Raw genomic sequence first — 23,187 nt, 5'->3', positions numbered from 1 at the left:
AAGATAACAGAATATCCTAAAATGCTTAAATAGCTGTGGGTAGGAGATGAAATTTCGCACTCAACAATGTAAATGAATTCCATAATCCCTTGACTCAATCTGTAAGAGTTGTTAGCTTTCGTATGACAATTGCATAAGAATACTACAAAAACATTTCATCGAGAATTCGGCTGGCTGCCTTTTGTGAGACCAGGCTAAAATGAACGGTTATCCTATAAAGAACAGCTCTATAGTTTCAAAGTTTTGTAAACAATTCTGTGGAAACTAATTTTTACCCTCTTTTTTTCTCTTGCATCATTTTATTGGACTGATTGGGATTTGATTACACAAAGGAGCGTACATACGATGAAGAAAAATAGACATTTTTATGCAAAGAATTAAGCTTAAGTTCTCCAACGGATTAAACTACTGAAAATTAAAAATTTAAGCAAAAATGTTAAAAGTAAGAATTTTCGGAAATACTATTCTTTCCTTCTTAATATTCCTAATTCCAGTAAATTATATTTTAATCTGCATATCAGTATCATTGCCTCAGGTTAATAAATTCAAAGTAGTAAATGAAACTGAATTATTTTTTGACTGATTACTCTTGGATAATTAAGGCGATCTTTTCTGCAATTTAGCAAAATTTCTTTTAAGTTATTCTTTTTTACTTTTAAGCCAAAACTATGTATACTAAAAAATAAAATTGCTATGTTTTATTTTTCCCTTTATATAAGAACAGTTTATATTTTCTCTCAAGCATAATGCTTATTCTTCAAAGCTTGTTCAGTTTCTATATATGTACATATTTTGGCAGATATAATGCAAAGTATGGATGGTAATAGTTAAATATATATACATTATATTTCTAAACGAGACAAGTCGAATAAAACAACAGCAAGTATTACATTCGCAGGGTTAAAGAAAGCCTTTATAATATATTTGGACTATTTCCAATAAGGCGTTACCCATATACAAGAACCATTCAGCAATTGCAACAGATATGAAAGAGTATCTTCTGACGCTTGACCGGGTACAGGAGAAACATTAGAATGGTTTACGCAACAACATTTATTCAGCTAGTACTCTTGGTATAGTGCGCGGGCTTCGTCAAATTTTGCCTGGCTACTCAATAGAGCTCTAACGCTGTGAAAAAGAGTTTTATCTTAGGTTGTATTGAGTTAGGCACTTGTCCAATTGCGTTCGATCCCCAATTAACTTATGCACTATTATCTTAAGAAAATCCTGTACGTAAATTGGCATTTTGTTTTTTAAAAAAAGTTCAATGAAATATACAAGTATATTTTCAGGAACAAGTGGAGAGAAGAGTTCTCAGTATCATCGAGGGGAGTTAGAAACTCTGGACCACTTGTTGATCACACAAAGAGCTTGAATGGAATTGGCAAACATTTAGTATTGAGACGTTCTGAATTTGAAATAAAGTATAACTCATCTTTCTATGAAAGTCCCAACTACATATCACATTTACAAAACTGTTCACTGCGTTTCTATTACTATATGCATGGTTCTGACACATCTTTCATCAAAGTACATTATGAAGTGGAAGAAAATGGCTGGAATTGGAAAGAAAAGTTTAGAGAATTCGGTTCTTTAGGACAAATGTGGAACAGAGCGATAGTGGTAGTAGAAGACAAAGAAGCTTTTCATTTTATTATTGAAGGGAATCCAGGAAACAACAAAGACGACTCCGTAGCAATTGATGACATAACACTTTCAGATGGCTGCAAAAGGTACACGAATGAATTACCGACACCAATTCCAACTCCTCTTCCAACCAAATCAGTCTGCACGGAGGAGCAATTCAAATGCACTGCTGGTCAGCCTTTATGTGTATCCAAAGACAAAGCGTGTGATTTCACCTTCGATTGCTACGATGGCTCTGATGAAGATGGGTGTGGACCTTGTACCTTTGAAAATGATTTCTGTGGTTGGAGAAATCAAGATCCTGGAGCTTTTGAATGGAGTCGAAAAAAGGCATCACTACTGGATGGATACGGGCCACCAACAGATCATAAAGGCTCCTCTGATGGTTGGTATGCTTACATTAAACGTTCTTCTGGAATTTTCAATAGACGTGCAAACCTTGTAAGCCCTTTACTTCCTCCATCTTCAACGCATTGTGTAATGGCATTATGGCTCTATGCTGGTATTAATCTTGGAGGAGATTTCCTCATCGAGTACAAGCCTCCAAACATAAGAAATTTCAAAAAACTTTGGTCACTGCCATCGAAGACTAAAATGGAATGGAAACTGGTTGAGGTTAAAATTCCTGAATCTACCTCAAAGGGAGGAACAGTTAGATTTAGTACTTCTCCTAACTGGTCTCACTTTACCCATGTAACAAATATTGCAATTGATGAGATAAAGTTTTTAAATTGTAATCCTGACGAACTTCTAGTTGACTGCGATTTTGATAACAATGATTTTCACGAGGGGCTGTGCTTCTGGACTCAGGACAAGAATGCTGATTTAAAATGGAAACGTGGTAAAGGATCAACAATACAAAACTTTACAGGTCCAACAACTGATCATACTACGGGAAATGGATATTACCTGTATGTTGATGCTACATATAATGCAAAAGGAAACACAGCTAAGCTTCGAAGTCCAAAATTGCCGATGAATTTACCACATGGGAGTTGCTTCTCATTTTGGTACCACATGTTTGGATCACACGTTGGATCTTTTTCTGTTGAAATACAGAACGATTATTCAGACCAAGTTCTTTGGACTAGAAAGGGTACTCAAGGTAATCAATGGCTCTTTGCAGAAATCAATACTGTATTTTCTACCGATTTCATAATAAACTTAGTTGCCATGGTAAGTACTGGGAAGGAAAAAAATATTGCCATTGATGACTTAAAAATGGTTGACGGTCCTTGTTTACAAACATTTATGTGTGACTTTGAAGGTGATTCTTGTGGTTGGGAAGATAGTTTTGATGGATTAGGTGGATGGAATCTCACACAAGGAAGTGGTAATTGGAGTATAGAAAAACCAAGCGTAGATCATACAACAAATTCTGAATTAGGTCATTTTATTTTATTTCCATTTAGGCGTATGGGGGATCGAGCTAGACTTCAAAGTCCTTTGTATAAAAACTACGGTGATATGTGCTTAAAGTTCTGGTACAATATATTTGGGAATGACATTGGCTCTCTCTCAGTTTATCAGAGAACAACTCAAGAAAACAGAGCCGAAAATGTTAAAAGTTTATGGAAAAGAGATGCATATCATTATGGTGGATGGAAATTGGGTAGAGTCACGATGCTTTCTCTGCCAAGTTTTTACATAACCATCGAAGCACAAAGTTATTCTGGACCAAACGGCTACATTACTTTAGACGATGTTCAAGTTGTTCACGGAAAATGCACCGAGCCAGCATCGTGTTCATTCGAAATTGACACTTGTGGTTGGATTAACTCTGATTCATTTAGTGAACTTGATTGGATTAGGCGTAGTGGGTTAGATAACAATATAGGTGAGGGGCCAAAATTCGATCACAGTTTACAAAATAGTCAAGGGCATTACATGTATGCTTTACTTACAGGTCTAAATGCCAAATCCCAAGCATTGCTTTTGAGTGAAGAATTAGAGCTATATCCAAGTTATTGTGTATCCTTCTGGTATAATATGTACAGTGTTGTAAATTCATCTTTAATTGTTCAGCGATTGGTTATTGGCACCGGCTGGAATGAAATAGCTAGAATTCGTAATGAATATGCAATCGCCGGTGCATGGGCTAAAACTGAAATTGATATAACAAACACTAATTCTAAAGGTTTGTTTCAAATGGGACTAATGGCTGTCGCAGAGAGTAAACAAGATGGCCGAACTCATCGTGGAATAGCTATTGATGACATTTCGCTAGATAAATTTGCGTGTGGAGAAGAAATTACCACGCCAAGTGTGGTTCAACAAACAACACCTCTATATCCTCCATCAAAATTTGACTGTACTTTTGAGCAGAATTTATGCCTTTGGCAAAATGATCCCGAACGTTCTGAGAAATGGGAGATAAAAACAGGTCACTCTAACAGAAAGTTAATCAGACCAAGAACTGATAAAACTACTCTCTCAACAATTGGTCACTACTTAAGTTTGAATGATGCCTCTAAGACATATTTTTCTGGCAGAGCACGCTTGATTTCTTTGGATGGGATTGAAGCCAGCGATGATGGTATTTGTTTTAAGTTTTGGTACCATATGTATGGAAATAATCCAGGCACACTGTATTTAAAAATTCAGAATTTCCACGATGAATATACGTCCGAAATGGTATGGTCTAGATCTAACACTCAAGGACCTCATTGGAAATATGAGCAAGTTCATATCGCAAGAAAGTTTGCATTCAAATTAATATTCGAAGGAGATGGAAACCAATATGGGGATATCTCTCTAGATGAGTTCAAATTGAATGAGAAATCATGCCCTCCACGAGACATTTGTGACGTTGAACAAGATTATTGTGGGTTTTCTCATGATCCATTGAGCGATTTGCAATGGCACAGAGGTAACGGCACTCAATCCATTGGACCTGGTATTGATCACACTTTAGGAACTGCTGTCGGAAACTACTTTTACGTTGACACGAGAAAACGAATTCCTATGGGAAAAACTGCTAAGTTGTTTACAGGTACATTTGGACCTACCAAAACGTGCATGCGATTTTGGTACTATCTTTATGGAATTGATGTCGGTAATCTTGAGATTCTGCTGAAGTATGGAAACTTCGAAATATCAAAATGGAAAGAAGAAGGAGATAACACTGATTTTTGGCATGGTTCTGAAGTGCTTGTGAAAGACATCGGGATGGATTTTTATTTTGCTTTTAAAGTAAGTGTCTGCATTAATTCTTCAATTACTTAAGCTGGAAAACTACGTAATATTTTAATGCATAATTAAAATAAATTCTTTCACAATTACTTTCTTGAAAAATTTATCGCATTAATATTCATGGGCAATTTAAACATTAACAGCAACTTATTCAACTGTAAAATAAAAAATGTATCTTCTCATTTTCTACCTCCATATTCCTCGACGTTCTGGGAAAGTTTTGCTCTGTGGTAACAAAATTTAGTTTTTAATATTTTATTCTTGGTTATAAAGTTAAGTGAAACACCACTTTCTTTAAGGCATCTCGTGAGGCTTTTAAAAAATTTAAAATAACAATAAAAAATTAAATTATGTAAAAAAATTGGTTGAACACATGACACAGATTCAGCATTAAACTTAACACATGACACAGATTCAGCATTATATTTTTAAAAAATGAGTAACATAATTTGGAAAGCTCTTTTTAAAATATTGGATATAGCTCAAAATGCTCATTATAGTAAAAAGACATACCTTGAAATGTGCATTTTATAACCGTCGTTGAACAGTTGACCCAATTTTTAAGGTTTACGACTACTAATGTTCAACTTCACTGCCTTGTACTATTGAACCCAATCCAGAAGACAAGGGAACTTCTCGGTCAAGTAATGGGAGAAATTTGCCTTCGTGGAAGACTTTTAGGGGGAACTTACCCCCATTTGAGTTAGATGGAGAAGAAGACCACGAAAATCCTCCCATGGTTAGCCTGACGACAAGGGGACTCTAACCAATGATCCGTCTACCACTGGGGATATTTTATGTCAGCACTGTGGTCGGTGCAAGCCGGATGCGGAATTCGTTTCAACCGGCCATCGCTGGGATTTGATTCCGGTCACCTCATTGGAGGGCAATCGCTCTATCCCGAGCCACCATGACTTGAAATGTACATTTGAAATTGATAATACTCTTTTGAGTATTATCAATTTCAAATGCTCATTAAAATAAAAAGATACCCCTTGTGAAAAGAAATGGATATCGCCCAAAATGCCTATTGAAGTACATAGACATACCTTGAAATGAGCATTTAAAAAAGTGGATATAGCTCTAAATGCTCATTAAAATAAAAATGTACCCTTTGAAATGTGTATTTGAAAAAATAGGTATGACTCAAAATGTCCTTTATTATTAGATTTATTATTGTCGACTATTCTCAGAATTACCAGAGACTATCATTGAACGAGAAATTAGTGAATTTTGAATAATCGCATGGAATGATAATTATTCGTAGTGTAACGATTATACTAGTTAACCAATTATTCGTAGGGTTAGAAAAAACTTAACGTATCCCTACATAAATTTTTTACACGCTTTTTTCCCTTGTTGGAGTTAAGAATTTGGGATCATTGCTCAACATTAAAGAAATACATTTTGTGCTACGTCCAATTTTATTAACGCACATTTTAGGTTATATCCAATTTTCAAGTTTAAGTAAAGTTGATATTATTTAGTGTTGACAACTATTTTTTTTAAATGAACTGCAATCACATAACTGAAAATCAAAATATATTTTTTACTAAAATACGTTTATAATATATTTATTGTAATTAGCAGAATCGTCTCAATGCTACATAATTTCTCCACTCTCCACCCCACTTTTCGTTACCATGGTCATGAAAATATTTACTTTTTCCCCAAAGTAATACATTTCAGTAAGAAGTGAGAATATACAAACTGGGGGGAAACAATATTGAGGATATCATAGTAAACGGAAAGTGAAATTTGCTTAACCTTGATACTCCTATTCTATTTGCAAGGAATATACTACGCTCATATGTTTTGTTTTTCCAACATAAATTTTAGGAAAAAAAAAGATGAATTACCAGTCCATTTTTAAAAACTCAACCATTTTTACAAACATATCAAGCTATATTCAGACCAATAGCAGCATACTATTGCAGTGATGCATCATATTCCTGACATCAATAGCATATGCATAACCTTATTTTCATCATATCAGCTTAGATAAAGTTAATACTTTTTCAATATAGTTGTATCCCCCTACTGCATATAAATACACAGTCAGAACCTCAATGATCCACATGAATACTCCTTTACTTTATTTGCATTCCACAACCTCATCGAAACACCACAAAGATCAAGCTAAAGGTGAATGGGAAAAGGACCGCAAGATCCCAAATGTTTTATATAGTTTAAATTCAAGTTAAATCAAGATATATTCTTTTTATTAGAATGCGTTTTTCAAACTTTATTTTGCTTTTAAAAATAGATAAATGTGACTGCAAAGTGCCAGAATTCTGGTAAATCCTAGGGTTTACAGGTAAAATTTAGGATTTACCAAAGTTGCTTGGTAACGCTTAGGTTTAAACCACAAGGCTTCGTAAGAGCCTGAAATGGAACCATTTTAAAGCATACTTCAGACTTATGTAAAGCTGCTACAATAGAAGTTTTTTAGAAGGATTTACCACACTTCTGTTTTTATCGTAATGTAAATCTTCTTAAATAGGCATTTTGACCAATCGGAACATAAAAAATACTCGCCGAAACAATTTACCTTTCAAATTTTTAATTATAAAGTAGAAGTTATATTAAATCTATTTTCATTGCAGGTTACATCTGGTTTTGCTTTCTCAAACGGTACAATTGCAATTGACGATATATCAGTCAAAGATAAATGTCCACCTTTAGGCTCATGCGATTTTGAAGAAGACATGTGTTTGTGGACAAATGGTCCGAACTCAGATTTACAGTGGATAAGAGGATCAGGTGAAACCTCGGACTCGGCGCCAGAAAACGACACAACTCTTGGGACCCTGTTCGGAACATACGCGTTTGTCCATGTAATGAAATCCAGGCAATCAAATCCTCAACCGGCTAGACTGATTTCTCCATATTTTTCGCCAAAAGAGATGAGATGCCTGGACTACTATCTGTACAGAAATGGTACAAATTTCAATGTAGCTTTCGTCGTTTTACTGTATTCAGACAAAGAGGATGAGATAGTGGAGTTGCAGCATTTCACACGAGAAGACTTAGGAAGATGGAATGAATATCAAGTACAACTGAAAAAGAATATAACTATGGGGAAATATCAAATCATATTTGAAGCTCAACTTACTGACGCGTAAGTATTACTAAATACAATAGTAGTTGTTTTATTTACGTCAACACTACAGATGCACATTAGCCTATAGGTGACGGTCTTATCTTTAAGAGTAATCTGAAGACATGCTATCACAATTTTGATTCTCTGCATGCGGAGAATGTCTCCCCCGCTTTGGTAGTCTCATGACTTGCGCACGAAGTCGAGCACTTTATGGTAGACCAGTTTAACGAAAACCGATACAACACTATCTCAGTTCCTTCGCAAGCTGGTTAAAGTAGTCACCTGTTCACTCACTGATTGCTGCCAGTGATGCTTGACTTCGGAGATCTATTGGGAATCGTACCTTACCAAGCCAGTGTTCGACGTAAATCCGCAGTTAGTAATTTTTGGAATTTAAAGCATTTTCAGGCAAGTTTCACAACTTTCGGACCATTTTGGCGACATAAGATACCCATTCCGATATTTAAAATTTTACACACGATGATTTTATGATTGTAGATTAGAATGTTTCCAAAATTTTTAAAATAATAATCATAGAGGAAAAATTAAAAAATTTGGTTTTAATTTTAAGTTTTCTAAGTACATCCTAAACTATCAACGAAATCAAAAAAAACTGTAAAACAAAAAAATTAATTTTTATTTTTGTTACGGAGTAAGCAACTTTATGGCATTAAATGATATAAATATTTATGATTTACATTACGATTACAATGATAATTATTCTGATAATTCTCTCTATATTAAAAAAATTGCAAGCACCGCTACAGCCACTATACTTAGAAACTTGACAAAATGTGTAAAAAAATGTACAGGGAATGCAATGGAATAAAAAATTTCATTAGCTTGAGATTCTTAAATAATAAAAATTATAATTATTATATTAAATATTAAAAAGTATTATTAAAATATTAATAATTAACTCGAGAATCATTAAACGTCAAACTTGTGAGAAAAATACCACGTGGGCCACTCAATGGGACACCCTACTGTCTTTTCCTAAGTTTAATTATTTTTTTCAAGCATGGTTGATTATTTTTCAAATCCAAACAATCGCTTATTCTGTTACGATTAACAAAATGTTCTTTAATAAAATTATATTAATTATATATTTTATAAAAAATGTGATCATTTTTTTAAAGAAATATTGATTTTAAAGGGAAAAATTCAAAGATAAATAAGGGGATTTGTTGTGCGGAGCGAGCAGGGGGGGCAGAGTATTATCGTGTTCTAAATAATAGAATTCATGAAAAAGAAATTAACATTATTCAATTACATTTTCAAAAACTGTTCTAAAACAGTTAAGACATTTTAACCCCTTTCCAGTGTCATCCGAATCCAGATCATCCAGTTCGGGCAACTACTACGTGTGGTATTGGTGATGCCCTTCAGGCAGGAGAAAAATTAACGTTTCTGTTTCGTAAAGTTCGAGCTGTGTTCGTTTCTACTATAGGATACTTAATTCACTATTTTCCTAATAGATGGCATTAGTGGTCCTAGTTTTTCACCGATTACGACTGCAGTCAAGGGAGGGAAAATGTGGGAGATGCCAAGAGTGCGATATAGGCTTGTGTGCAGTACCGTGTTTTGGGATATACCATACTGTAAAAGATTTGTAAAATTTATTTATTGAATGTCATATTGTTGTGTTTTTATATTATATTATATTAGTTGTGTTATATTATACTAGTTATATTATATCAAAGATGCCAACTGCTCCGGACAAGACAAAATAATTAAAAAAACGGTAAGGAGCAACAAAGTAAATTTTGCAAATATTTGACTATTTTTGCTTGCTATTTAAAAGGTATGGCTTGATTAAAATATTTGTAAAGTGGTGAATTATATAAGCCTACAAATTATTTAGAAATAGTGGTGGATAAAAATCCACTAAATTGAATTTATTAAATCAAGAATCACAATTGACAAACTACCTCTTTAAAATATATATTTGCTGTCCGGAGCAAGTTGTTATCTCTGTTATATTTAGCTTCAAAATTTTGTTCAATTTGCTCTAATTGAATAAGATGTGTATGTAATCAATTACTCTTTTATGTTTTTGTAAAAATTATAAATACAGTATGTATTGCATTTAAAATTTTATTTTTGTAATAGAAAACCATTTTATAATAATATAAAGAACAAAATTAAACAGTCAAAAAATTTTCCATTTTTGGTCTATTTTTCTGAAATATATGTCACTGTTAAGGGGTTAAAAACTATAGAGTAGAAATCTAATTCCTTTTACTTCAATTACAGGGTGTTATTTCTAGCCAACAACTTTATAGCCTTAGATGATATAGATATTTATGACGGCGAATGTATTCCAATTGTAGCTAGAAAACCTGATTTCACTTGTGATGATGGCAGCACGCATATTCCAGATGATTTAAGGTGTGACTTTTACAAGGATTGTGCTGATGGCACAGATGAAAATTGGTGCGGACATCAGTGTGACTTTGAAACCATTGCTCCAAATCCATGCAACTGGACAACAACTACGCATTTAGCTTCTTGGAATCAGACATTGTCAAATGAATCTGTTGAACCTTATATTGATCATACCAAAAAAACATCGGGAGACGGTTATTACTTATCCATCGCGCGTTTAAACAACTGGTGGCATTCGATACAGGTTCACTTTAACAGTCCTGAACTCATTCAATCAGCTGCATCCTGCAAAATGTTCTTTTGGTATTATTTGCGATGCACATTTAGTTCTGAATCTCTGACAATTTATTACGAATCCGTTCATCACAGTTCACGAACTGAGATATTTAAACTAGAGGGAGAAAACGAACGCTCTTGGAAACAAGCTGAAGTAGTAGTAGGAAGATTGCAAAACAGATTTAAAATTGGTTTCAAGGGAAAGCAGGAGAGTACTTTAGGAGTTATGGCATTAGATGATATAAGTTTTGAAAATTGTCATATACTGAGACCTCCCAAGCAGATAAAGGAATGCTCTAAGGACAAATTTCAGTGTGGTAATGGAAACTGCATTGCACGAGCATTGGTCTGTGATTTTGTCGATGATTGTGGAGATTATTCTGATGAAAACAAACTTACAGCTAACTGCGATGAATACCCTGGAAGATGCGATTTTGAAAGAGATAGTTACTGCGAATGGAAAACGGGCCCTCAATCAGATCATAAATTTGAAATTTTACAACCGAATTTAGTGTCATTTTGGAACAGCGTCCTGGTACCAAGAGACCACACAACGAACTCAGCAAGCGGACACATGCTGTATTTCCGGAGTGGCTTTCTCAAAACGGGATCAGTAGCTAGACTTTCTTCACCAGTCATCGAGAGTTTTGACGATTGCGATTTAAGATTATTCTACAGTTACGGAACTAGTTATAATTCGACGAAATACGACATAATACGAGACATTGGAACTTTTTCAATTCATTTAAAACATGATGAAAAGAGTGCCTGGAGAACACTTTTCCTTACTCGAGAACCTCCTGGTCAACACTTTGAGAAAATTATAGTCCCTCTGAGAAATATCACAAGCCCTTTCGAAATAATTATTGAAAGCCGGTTAGGTCCAACATCTAAAAAAGGAGGCTGGGCGGTTGACGATATTTCTTTCACACCAGGCTGCAAAATTTCGAATGAGTCCTTACCTAATATTTTGGTAATATCTACTCAAAAGCCTGTCGAAGAGTGTGATGAAGATAAATTTTTATGTCCTGCTGACAAAACTTGCATTAGTTTAACCCAAGTGTGTGACTTTGTTACTGATTGCACTGATTTTTCAGATGAGATAAACTGTGGAACGTGTGATTTTGATGATGATTTGAACCCCACTTGTGGCTGGTCGGATTTTAAAAGTGGAAGATGGAAAAGAATGAAAGGTTCAAATGGAATAAACGGATTAACATCTGACGTGTCCGGTAATGGCTACTATATGTATGTGAGCAATGAATACACTGGAGTTGTTACAAGTGAAGCTGTACTTAGGTCCACTAAATTTCAGCATGCATCTTCCTCGTGTATTATCAGTTTCTATTATTTTATGTCAGGGATGTCTAAAAACAGCTCTTCTCTTAAGTTGCAGTTGCAAACATCTGAAAAACATGATGTGACATTGTGGCGTGAAACCATGAACCAGAGGAATATGTGGAAAAATACTACGGTGAGCATTGGTTGGAGAGATCCAGGTTGGCGCTTAGATTTTATAACTTCTCATGTTTTAAATGAGGAGGATGTTGCAATCGATGAAATTTATATGTCCAAATGTGCGCCACTTGAAAAAAGAAAATGCTTCGAGAATGAATTCCTTTGTCTTAGTGGAGAATGCATATCTAACTTTCAAGTATGCGATTTCAGTTTAAATTGTCTTGATGGTTCCGATGAAACCAACTGCTCTAAGTATTTAGAAAGGTGTGATTTTGAAAATGGCATGTGCAGTTGGTATCATGATACTTCATTAAAATCACGATGGAAATTAACATCAGGTGAACAGGTTACTGAAGGCACAGGACCTGACAGAGATCATACAAAGAATGATGCAACTGGGCACTTTCTTTTGAGTTCAAAAGGAAGCATTTACAGTTCTACAAATGCTCGCATTTTTAGTACCGCTTTCCTAGCACATACATCTGGAAGTTGTGCATTGAGATTTTGGCATCATTTTTACTCAACTGCTTCTAGTAGGATCATTATTTCCTTACAGTACGCTGATGATATTCACTTAAAACCATTAATAACATTAAACGGGACAGATGGAGATGTATGGGGAATGTTTGGCATAGTCTTAGAAAGTATGCACAATTTTCAAATAGCTATCGAAGGATCTCCCACATACGGTCGTCAAGGTGAAATTGCTATAGATGATGTATCATTTACACATAACTGTGTTCCTATGTACACAGTTTTTACGACTCCAATACCTACTGTACTACCAAAGGGTGTTTGTGATGAAAGAGGAGAATTCTCATGCGAAGATAATTCATGTATCGCAATGAATCTTGTGTGTGATTTCAAGCCAGACTGTCCTTATGGTATTGATGAAAAGCATTGCCCAGTTTTCTGTGACTTTGAATTAGGATCTACTTGTGGTTGGGAAGCTGTGACTAAAGATAAAGATGGTATAGAAATAAATGTAATAGTTGCTGAGAATGCCAAAACTATTTTGGAAGGAGCTCCAGAAACAGATAAAAGCACAAATAGTAGCAAGGGTTCCTATTTAATAATTCATTCGACTTTGGAAGAAAAAGATTCTCCAATTGATGAGTACCGCAGCCCTCAATTTAGTGCATCCGCATGGACATGTAAGTTTTCTTTGTGGTATTCTGCACAATTGAAATCAATGAAACCAAAAATATACCTTCAAACAGAAAATGAGATTTCAGATATGATTTTATTCAAGCAGTCAAAAACTTGGAGAAAAGAAATATTTGGTATAGGTAGGCGTGATGGCAATTTTTCAATTAATATCTATAAAAAAGGGGACATGAGTCGGTGGGACTTCGTTGCAATTGATGATATTGAATTTATGGAATGTAATCTACCTAAAGCTAACAGCCATAAATGCCTTGGATTTCTTTGTAAAAAAACGAAAGCATGTATCAATTATGGACAATTTTGTGATTTGGTTGATGACTGTGGGGACAAGACCGATGAAGATGATTGTGCGAGCCAGAATTATATCTCAACCGATTTTGAAAATGGATTTGATCTATTTAAGCCCGCGTCTCCCAGTAAATCTGTTCCACTCACATGGCAGATGAAATCAGGCTCTGTCCCAGGCCATGCTTCGTCTCGAGTTGGACCACCTTTTGATCATACCTTTTCAAATTCAAGTGGTCACTACGTTTTTATGTCTAGAGGTTACAAAGGCAGCCTGAACCAAAAAGCTTGGTTATTATCTGATGTTTTTACAATTATTGGGGAAGGAGAATGCGAAATGAGGTTCTTTTACTTCATGTATGGTGAAAATGTCAATCAACTCACCCTATATACCAGATACGAGAACGATGGTGAATTTACTAAAATTTGGTATCAAAGTGAGCAGACTGGAAACTTTTGGTTAAGAAGCTCTGTGATTTTGAATGAACCTAAACCATTCCAAGTTATTATAGAAGGAAAGGCGGGAATTTCAGCTACTGATCTAATAGCAGTGGATGATATTTCTTTTACTGCTGGTTGCAAGTAAGTTATTTGTTAAAATCTCATTTAATTTAGAATCTTAATATTAGTCATATTATTTACTCATGTGTTTGTCACACGAGAGAAATTATTAGCAACAGTAACCTCAGCTGTCACTCTTTCATCTAATGTATCGCAATTTCGCAATTCGGAGCTTCTTATAGGGTTGCTTTTTGTCCCCACAGGTTGATCGTAATGTATTACCTTTTTTCTTTGTTATGTCTCTCAACTTCTGGATAATATTAAATCAGTCGAATGTTATTAGTTCATCGTTTTTAAACGCTATTCGTATAAAATAATAATAATAATAAAATAACAAGAGCTGTAGAACATTGGTTGGTTTGCGTTTATTCAAAACTTTATTCAGTTGTACTTGAAAAACACGGAATAATTTATTTTCAAATTAGTGAACGAGTAGTTAAAAATTTACACTAATTACGCTTTTATTACTCTTAGTGTATGATTTAAAAATTATTTTAAGATAGTGGAACACTTCATCCCATCTCATAGCGGAATGAAGAAAATGCGGTAAAATGGAAATAAACTGAAATGACTGTTAATAAACGAATTCGATATTAAAGTGAAGAAAAAAAAACAAAGGGAAAAAAGCACGAAGTACAGAAATAAACATTCTTAAGGCAAATAAAGCACAGAAATGGACATACTATATTCATTTTTGTACTTTCTTTATTCAGCTTTATCCACTTTTTTTTATTATTCTTAGTTAATGTATCACAAAGTATAGCTTATCCCCCTTTTGCAAATCTGGTATTGTTTCCGACATTTTTTCCCTTTTCTTCTTACGATATATTGAAGGAAAATAATTCCAAGTTTACAGGACTATTAAAATTTATCTCCGTGATAAGTTTTTTTTAATTACTTTTAACCAATTGATTGTTTTAAAATAAAATACTTTTACAAAATTTTAGATAACCCTTAACCGATACTATACCATTCAATATTTAGTGCATACTATTATATATCTTTGCAGAGTTATTAATTCCCCTGAAAAAAAAACTAGCAGCAAAGTTATTTCACTTCTAACTCTTTTTGGGGGTGGAGTAAGGTATAATGATATATTAAGAGTTCTTAACCGGGATGTTATACTAATTTAAAATGCTATCGCTTTCAATAAATAGGCATCATGTATATTCTATACCCCGATATTAAAGTGGATATGAGATAACTTTACTGCTTCACTAAACCAGTAGGATGACATTTTTAATTGCAAAGGAAATAATATAATAAAAATTTCACGATGATGAGTAATAAATGAGTAGGCCATACATTTCAAATAAGTTTATTTTTTTTTAAATTAAAAATTCTCTTTCCCCACAACGTAAAAATAATTCAATCATGTATACAAATATTTATACTTAATATAATTCTTCTGTATTTGTTGCTAATGATTCGGTTGTTATACGATTTGGAGAAATTAAAAAAAAATTTCAAAATTAAAGCAAAACGCTATTTTATCACCACATGACAATTTTTCACTATAAACGCAAAGTTTGGCAGTTTCATTTATTGATGCTATGTTTGTTAACCGCTATTTTTGACGCTATTTACTGTTTTGTCGCTATATACTCTAGATTGATACTGGTAAGTTTTCATCGAAACACAATTTTACTTAAGGCAATCAATAAATTTTTAACCATTTGTCTGTTTTATTTACGCATCTGACAGGCATCAGAAATACACGACTTTACCGCCAAAGGAAGTGACAAAGACACTTGAAATTACGACGCAGTTACCAGCGAAATGCAAACCTGGACAATTTTTATGCAAAAAAGACGAAGTTTGCATATCTGGAGAAAAAAAATGTGACTTCAGAGATGATTGTAGTGATAAAAGTGATGAAATCGACTGCGGTATGTGGGCTTTGTATTTGAAATGTTTTTATTGAAATAGTTTTACTTTAAAATGTGTTATTATGTATTGATTTTCAACATGTACTTTATATTACTTATGAATCATGTTTCAGTTAACTACACAGTCGAACAGATATTTGGCATTTTTCTAATTTCAAATATCTGTTAGAATTACAAGAGTTCATGAACATGACAAAAGTTCGCTCTATTCGTAAATTTTAATTCATATTAGTATTTTACATACAGCCTTACACACTATGAAACGACAATTTTAGTATGGAGCTTTCTGGTACATTATCTTATTTTTTTAATTTAATTTCGTGATATTATGGTTAAAACTGAGCTGAAACATGATTCAGTTCAGTGCTTTATTAATAGTGAGAGTAAATTTGCATCGTATTATGGCTCAATGCACCATAATAATGACTTTGTAATTTACTTATACTATATTAGACATTGAAGCACCAGCCTTAATATGGTGCCAGGTTGAGCCATCTTATCTTTTTTCTTAAGCTTTTTCTGCACAATAATATTGTTAAACGTGCTCAGAAGCAGGGTTCAATATAATTCTTTATCAAGGTGACAGCAAATTTGCATGGCATAGTAGTTCTAAGTGCCAAAATAATGGCGTGTAAGCTTTATATTTCATTTAGACTATTAAAAACTTTGAAGCGTCAATCCTATTATGGTGCTAAAATATGCCATCTTATCTTATTTCTCAAAATTGATTACAAGATATTGAGGTTATCCTTGAACGGATACATTATTCAATTTAACTCTTTATTGAGCCACATTATACTATTGTTAAACGTGAACGGAAGCATGGTTCAATTTAATTGTTTATTAAGGTCACAGAAAATTTGCACCTCAATGTAGATCTAAGTGACAAAATAATGACTTGTAAGTCAGTATTTTGGCACTTAGCCATCATTTTGGCACTTTATAGTACTTCATTTACACTATTAAAAACTTTAAAGAGTCAGTCCTAATATGGTGCTAAATTTTACTTTATTAAAGTAACAACAATTTTGCTTCTCATTATGTTTCAAAGTACCTCATTAATGATTCAAAGCATAATTAAATTGTCTGAGAATGAATATCTAGTAGATATTGTTGTATTAACAACTTCAAAATACAGACCATTATCTTTTTATTTAATTTTATACAAATTAAAATAAATTTGGATTAATTTAAAAATAAACACGTGAAACATGAACTCAGCTCACATTACCAACTCATCTCAAAATCTGTTCTAAAAACATTACCAACTCTTCTTAAAACGTAAAAGTCTTTCCCATTAAGAGAAAAAAAGGATATATTGATTGGACTGCGAGATGTCCTTATAAGTTACTGGATTGCTGATACGGAGAAACCTCAACGTTCGAAGAGATAAAGCCCTGGTAAGTTATTCAGGGCATTTCAAAAAATGCCTCCCACATTCGTTTATTCACCCCAAGTATAGGTTTGCTCTCACGTTTAGCAATAACGTCAATAGTAGTGTCTGTACAATAGAAAAATATTTTAATATTACTGAATTGTTTTTTTAAAAAACTACTGGTTTTAAGCTATTATTTTTATTAGATTTCCGAATATACACTGTAAAAAGAAATCGTGGTTCATTTTTATTTATGATAAGAAAAAAATTTTAGCTGCCTCTTTTAGTGATAACCCCAAGAATCAAAAGAGTAAAGGGAAGTTCGTAAGAGAGATAGTGTCCAATCAACACCTGCTAGAGGAAAGAAGGCCTTACCGAGAATCAATTTAGTAGTCCGACGTAACGAACTGCGCAGTTGAGGAAAGATAAAAAGTTGTCATTAAGTTCGGGATATAAAGCTTCACAGTGGGAGGAATTACGAAAGATGTGATTACGGTTGGACCACAAAAGGATCAAATTTCTTATTAATGGTAATACGTGCTGACGTTTTCTCTCTTCTAGGAGGTATTGGTCCAATACCAGGTTAAGATCTGTGTGTGTTTGGTAAGAGTACAAGCAAACTAACAAATAATGGAAACTAAACCATTGAAATTCACAATCTCTTTTTCAGTTAGTGTAAATTTGTATTTAGAAATGTTCTACCTTTCAGGATTCTTTTTTTTAAATGCTCCTTAACTCACGGTCCTCCTAATTCTCCTTCGGGACTGTGATCTCAATTACGTGATCGCGTGAGTTTCTCTTCAGGGCCCACTGTATGACGGGCCTTCAAGATTACACTGACGTGATGTTAATACAATACTATCGGATTGCATCCTATACGTACTCTTCAGTGCATACCAACTCTGATCGTGTGAGTTTGGGAAGCACAAATTCCTCCATCTACCGATCCTAAAGGTTATAGAAAGAACTATGGCAATGGACAATTAGTTACTAAAAACGCTATTATTGAATCTAAAATTTGAATAGTTGAATGTTTTATGATAAAAGCTTTAACCAATACAGCGCAGCGCTACGAACCTTGTATGTTTGATCACATAATCTAGCGCTAAAGCGGCACGTACGGAGACTCTCGTTATCTTTTTTTTTTTTTTTTTTTNTTTTTTTTTTTTTTTTTTTTTTTTTTTTTTTTGGAGAAGGATTTTTTTTCTAAAAGAGGGTGTACCCTGAATCGGTTTAATAATTTCCTTTCCACAGCCTATATCTATAGCCATAACGTCACATTGAAATGACAAACAAAAGCAAAACTCTATTTAAGGGCCAAAACAGTTAGTTGACTTTCGAATAGGCAATAATATTTTAAAAATAGAAATATTTCAAAAGTTTGTCAAATTCAAACAATTAAGTTTTCTTATGCCAGTTCGAAAATTTATTTTTTGTTTAAAAATTTTCCTTTGTTTCAGTCAAAGATTTTTGCGACTTTGAGGAGAATGATTTATGTGGATGGATCGTGCATCATCAACAAAAAAGTGAGGATATTAAAGAAACAAAATATACGGATAACAGTATTTACCAATGGATAACAATACAAGCCAAGGACGAGTATAACAAAGTAAAGCAACTTATTTTTTATAGAGTCAGACATTGAGAATTTATTTTGTTTTAACTTGATTCAATTTTGTTATAAAACCAATTAATTTGGAATACTTTAGTCAATTAATAGGCAGTTAATTTCGATAGCTTTCAAATATTAAAAAAATTAGATCACAAATGCTTTTTATTTTCATTAAAATATGGCTCTTCTTTATATTGTCATTTTGCTCCCTTTTCAGAATCAGCTTGGAACGTTTTAACTACAGATAGCCAAAACTTAATTTTGCATTCATGAATAACTGTTAAACATTCGTAGCAGTAATAAAAATGGTGTAATTTGCTAGAAGGCATTGTTTTATATAGCAAATGAAACTTAGAAAATTGGTTTAGTTAACAAATCAGAAACGCTTCGAATTCTACAAAGCAAAAACTCTTCAATACTCTTTAAAAACGCTTCAAAACTCGTAACACTTTATAACTAAACTAAACTCAGTGGTGCAACAGCTCATAGAGGGCCAAGGCCTACTGTGCCCATCTCAGTTTTCTTGACGTTTGGGCTCTGAGGTGCAAGAGCAAATGTTCCGGTGGGGTGTTCAACCCAACGCGGAACCCCCAGTGTTAAGTTCCCAAGCACTTGCTTGGTACACTTTATAACAGTAATAAAATAGCCAATCCAGTCCATAGGACAGCAAGAGGAAAAACATCCGTTGACGCAGTTTTTCCCACCCACACTTTAAAATGTTGTGTTTATGACAGTCAATCGACTATATCGTTCCTCTATATTGTTTACATGGAAGAATGTAAAAAAAATACGCTTTTGAACACTGGGTTACCTGTGATAGCACAAATAAGATCCGAATTTTCTCATCCAGGATTCTTTTGTTTTTGTATTTATTTATAATATTTTTGTAATTTTATTTACATTCGGAAAACGTTTTAGTTTTAAAAGACAGTTTCTTTTTAATCTTCTCATGAAAAATCTTTTGAATTTAGGTCAATTTGAAAAATCGTCCAAAAGTAGATCACACCAGTAATTCTTCAGAAGGATGGTATCTTTTGGCTGATGGTGCATTTGGAAGGCGTAGGGACACCACCTCCCTCGTCTCACCAAGAATTTCACAAACACATTCGCACTGTGCTTTAGATTTTTGGATATACTGTGGAATCTTTACTTGCGACCTTAAAGTGTTCACGAGTAAAGAAAAAGACTCGGAGCAAGAAATTTGGAATTCAGACGTCAACTTATTTGGAAGTGAGCATTATATAATTACTAGTTCACAACAGTTGCCACAATCTAGAAAAAATTTTAGGGTGATAGAAAAAATATAGAAAAATATTAATTTGCTATATTTTTTAGTTTTGTAATGTGCTATATTATTTATAGTTTTGTTTAAGTTATAACAAAAAATATTTAAAGGTAAATATATATGGATGTAAAAAAAGAAGTTAGAAAATTTTTGTAGCTCGCAATTAAGAGTTTAAACCTTCTTTTAGTGGTCTTTAAAACTTTGCAACAACTTATCGATTTTTTTTCCAGGTCATACTCGTAAAAACCCTACACCTGCAAAATTAAAGAACTTGAAAAATTTTCGTCTAAAATACAATATTATTTTATGCGTAATTTTATCATTAATAAAAATTTACCCAGAAAAAAATTTATAAGTTACCTTTAAAATAATAATTATATTGTGATTAAGTAATTGCCTTTTCAAGTATTGCGTAAAAGATCCTATATACACATGTTATACTAAATATAACTATATTTTATCCACTATAATATGTAGAAATATATAATTTTATTAACTCTTTCTATTGGTGTTTCTTTGAATAGAGAAGTACGTGCAAAATTGGATACATGCTAAGACTCTATTGGGTTCATTGAAAAATTACAAAGTGCGCTTTGAAGCCAGTCGTCCATCTACTTTTGCCAGTGTCATCGGTCTAGACGGTATCGCCTTTAAAAATTGCCAACCATCCATCACGGTGGATCCCGACAAAGAAAAGTGTCAAGACTCAGAATTCATGTGCCAAAACAACAAGTGCATTGAGGGTAATCTACTATGTGACTTCAATGACGACTGTTCAGATTACAGCGATGAAAAGGAATTTAAGTGCCAGGCATTCGTTGCACGTTGTGATTTCGAAGGAGTACCGTGTCCCCACTGGCACTTAGAAAATGATTTGCACGCAGAATGGATAATTACAAGTCCTAAGATATCTGTTTATTCAGATATACCCAAAACAGATCACACTACAGGAACGAACTCTGGTACGTATACTGAAGAAATAAAGATTGATACAAATAAACTACATAATAAAATTAAAATTTTAAAACTACATTCTTCAAGTTGGTTAAATAGGAGAAGAGAACATAAAATGTTGGCCCATGAATTTGAAAAGAGATGATTTTTTGACTGTGATAAAAGGTCATTACAAAAGTGATGCACTCGAAACTTTGGTATTTATTCTAACAAAATAGAATTCTTTACTCCATTTTAAAGTAAAGCAAAGAATTCCATCAACGACCCGTTGTGAGGGGGGGTAATCATGGAGACTAAGGTTCCATAATTTCATGGCCTAAGGGATAATATTGTAGCAGTGGGATCAGCATTGATCGTTCATACCCTCCAACTGCTACGGAATTTCCGTAGTGTCAGAAATCTTCTTTTCAAACGGTAGCAAAATTAATGTCTTAATATTTAAAAAAAAATTAATTTTAGCGTAACTTGTCCACTATTACTTATAAAAGTGCAAGCCATATGGCTAGATTCTTAAGTTCTGATAAAAGTTTTATGAGAGATCCATTTGCTTTAAAAATTTCTACTTTGGTTCGCTACCACTAGAAAGAATTATTTTCAAAATCTTCATAAGTTGGAGGGTATGATCGTAGTCCATCTGTAATTCCCAAAACAAGTTGGTACGAGAGTGGATGAAATATAAATGAGACTTTTTAACAATTAAATATTAAAATATCACTAACAAAAAAATCAAAAGTGTTAATTTTCTAAATAACTTCCATGAACTTTGACGCAATTTTTCCATCGTTTTAGAAGTTTTTTTAAAATTCTGGTGGCATAGAAAGAAGTAGGCTGTGTTGTAAACCAATTGCGCACAAAATCTTCTAACTCTTCAGTGGATGAAAATCTCTCGCCCACAAGGCATCTTTAATGAGAGCAAACAAGTAGTAGTTCAAAGGTGCCAAGTGTGGGATATATAGAGGATGTGTAATACCTGTAACTTTTGTTATGTGGCTTCATAAGGTGTCACCTTGTCCAGTTAAAAGAGAATTTTGTGGATGTGCATGCCATATGTCTTGAAGAGATAGGCTGCTTTGACTTTCCCTAAAAGTTCACAATAATAATTTACATTAATTGTTTGCAATTAATGAAGAAAATCAACTTACACAACCTCTCGTAAGTCCCAAAAAACACTTGCGAATGCTTTACCAGCAGTTAAACGAGATTTTGCTTTGAATTGAGCAGATTTATTTTTCTTACGCCATTCCATATTGGAACGCTTAGCTCCTGGGGAGTAGGTATGCACCCAAGATTCAGCACAACTTTGCGTACATCATTTGCATACTTGGCCTGTTGACTTGATATCTTTGCCGAACTGCGTCTTTAATCTGCTCAAATTCCAATAGGTTTTATATTTTCGTTTGTTAAAAATTTAATTATTGTGCGCTGTACAATTGCACTAAGAACATTAGGCTCGCTCATGGTTCAATCTACTAAAAAAAAAGAACTTACGAAGAACTAAACACTATCAAACAATGATTAAAAGGCTAGATTAAGTTCTATTGTTGCCATGATAACCAGAATAAAAATCGTGTGCTGCTTTTAAAAAAGTTTCATTTATATTTGATGCACCTACGTATGAAATGTTACGAAGCTGTTTGTGCCTCAAACCGTCACTAGGGATCGAGCCCCAATCCTTCAAAATGATAGTTCAGTGCTTTAAATACTGAGCCACGGCATTTCTTACTCCACTTCAGTCCACTTGAAGTCATTTTAGAATTTCAATTTTAGTTTGTTTTCTTCTTTTTAATTGTGCGTTCCAATTTAAATTTTTTTACTAAAAAAACGTCAGAATATCTATTGGAGATAAAATGTCGAAACATTTTGCTTTCGCTATTTGGTAAATTATTTTCCTTTGAACTATCATAAGGTCCATTTTACCACGTTTATATAAACTTGCCTTCGTGTATGTCTGTCCGGGTGGAATTTTGTAATCGATTTTAAATTTCTATAAGTTTT

General features: G+C 33.6%; 1 protein-coding gene across 1 annotated transcript in view; it reads left to right on the top strand.

The window, feature by feature from the left end:
* The window catches only part of LOC107438594 (MAM and LDL-receptor class A domain-containing protein 1), a 184,169-nt gene that overhangs the window by 112,670 nt on the left and 48,312 nt on the right, over positions 1-23,187 (top strand). The window contains exons 44-50 of the mRNA XM_071185593.1: positions 1,293-4,839; positions 7,446-7,960; positions 10,199-14,098; positions 15,782-15,966; positions 18,802-18,950; positions 19,925-20,183; positions 20,763-21,200. Of these exons, the coding sequence (XP_071041694.1) occupies positions 1,293-4,839; positions 7,446-7,960; positions 10,199-14,098; positions 15,782-15,966; positions 18,802-18,950; positions 19,925-20,183; positions 20,763-21,200 (8,993 nt within the window). The remainder of the gene's footprint in view (positions 1-1,292; positions 4,840-7,445; positions 7,961-10,198; positions 14,099-15,781; positions 15,967-18,801; positions 18,951-19,924; positions 20,184-20,762; positions 21,201-23,187) is intronic.

The sequence above is a fragment of the Parasteatoda tepidariorum genome, chromosome 9 (assembly GCF_043381705.1).
Source record: "Parasteatoda tepidariorum isolate YZ-2023 chromosome 9, CAS_Ptep_4.0, whole genome shotgun sequence".
Lineage (NCBI taxonomy): Eukaryota > Metazoa > Arthropoda > Arachnida > Araneae > Theridiidae > Parasteatoda > Parasteatoda tepidariorum.
Note: the sequence above shows the minus strand (reverse complement) of the source record. Positions and strands in the feature narration are given on the sequence as shown.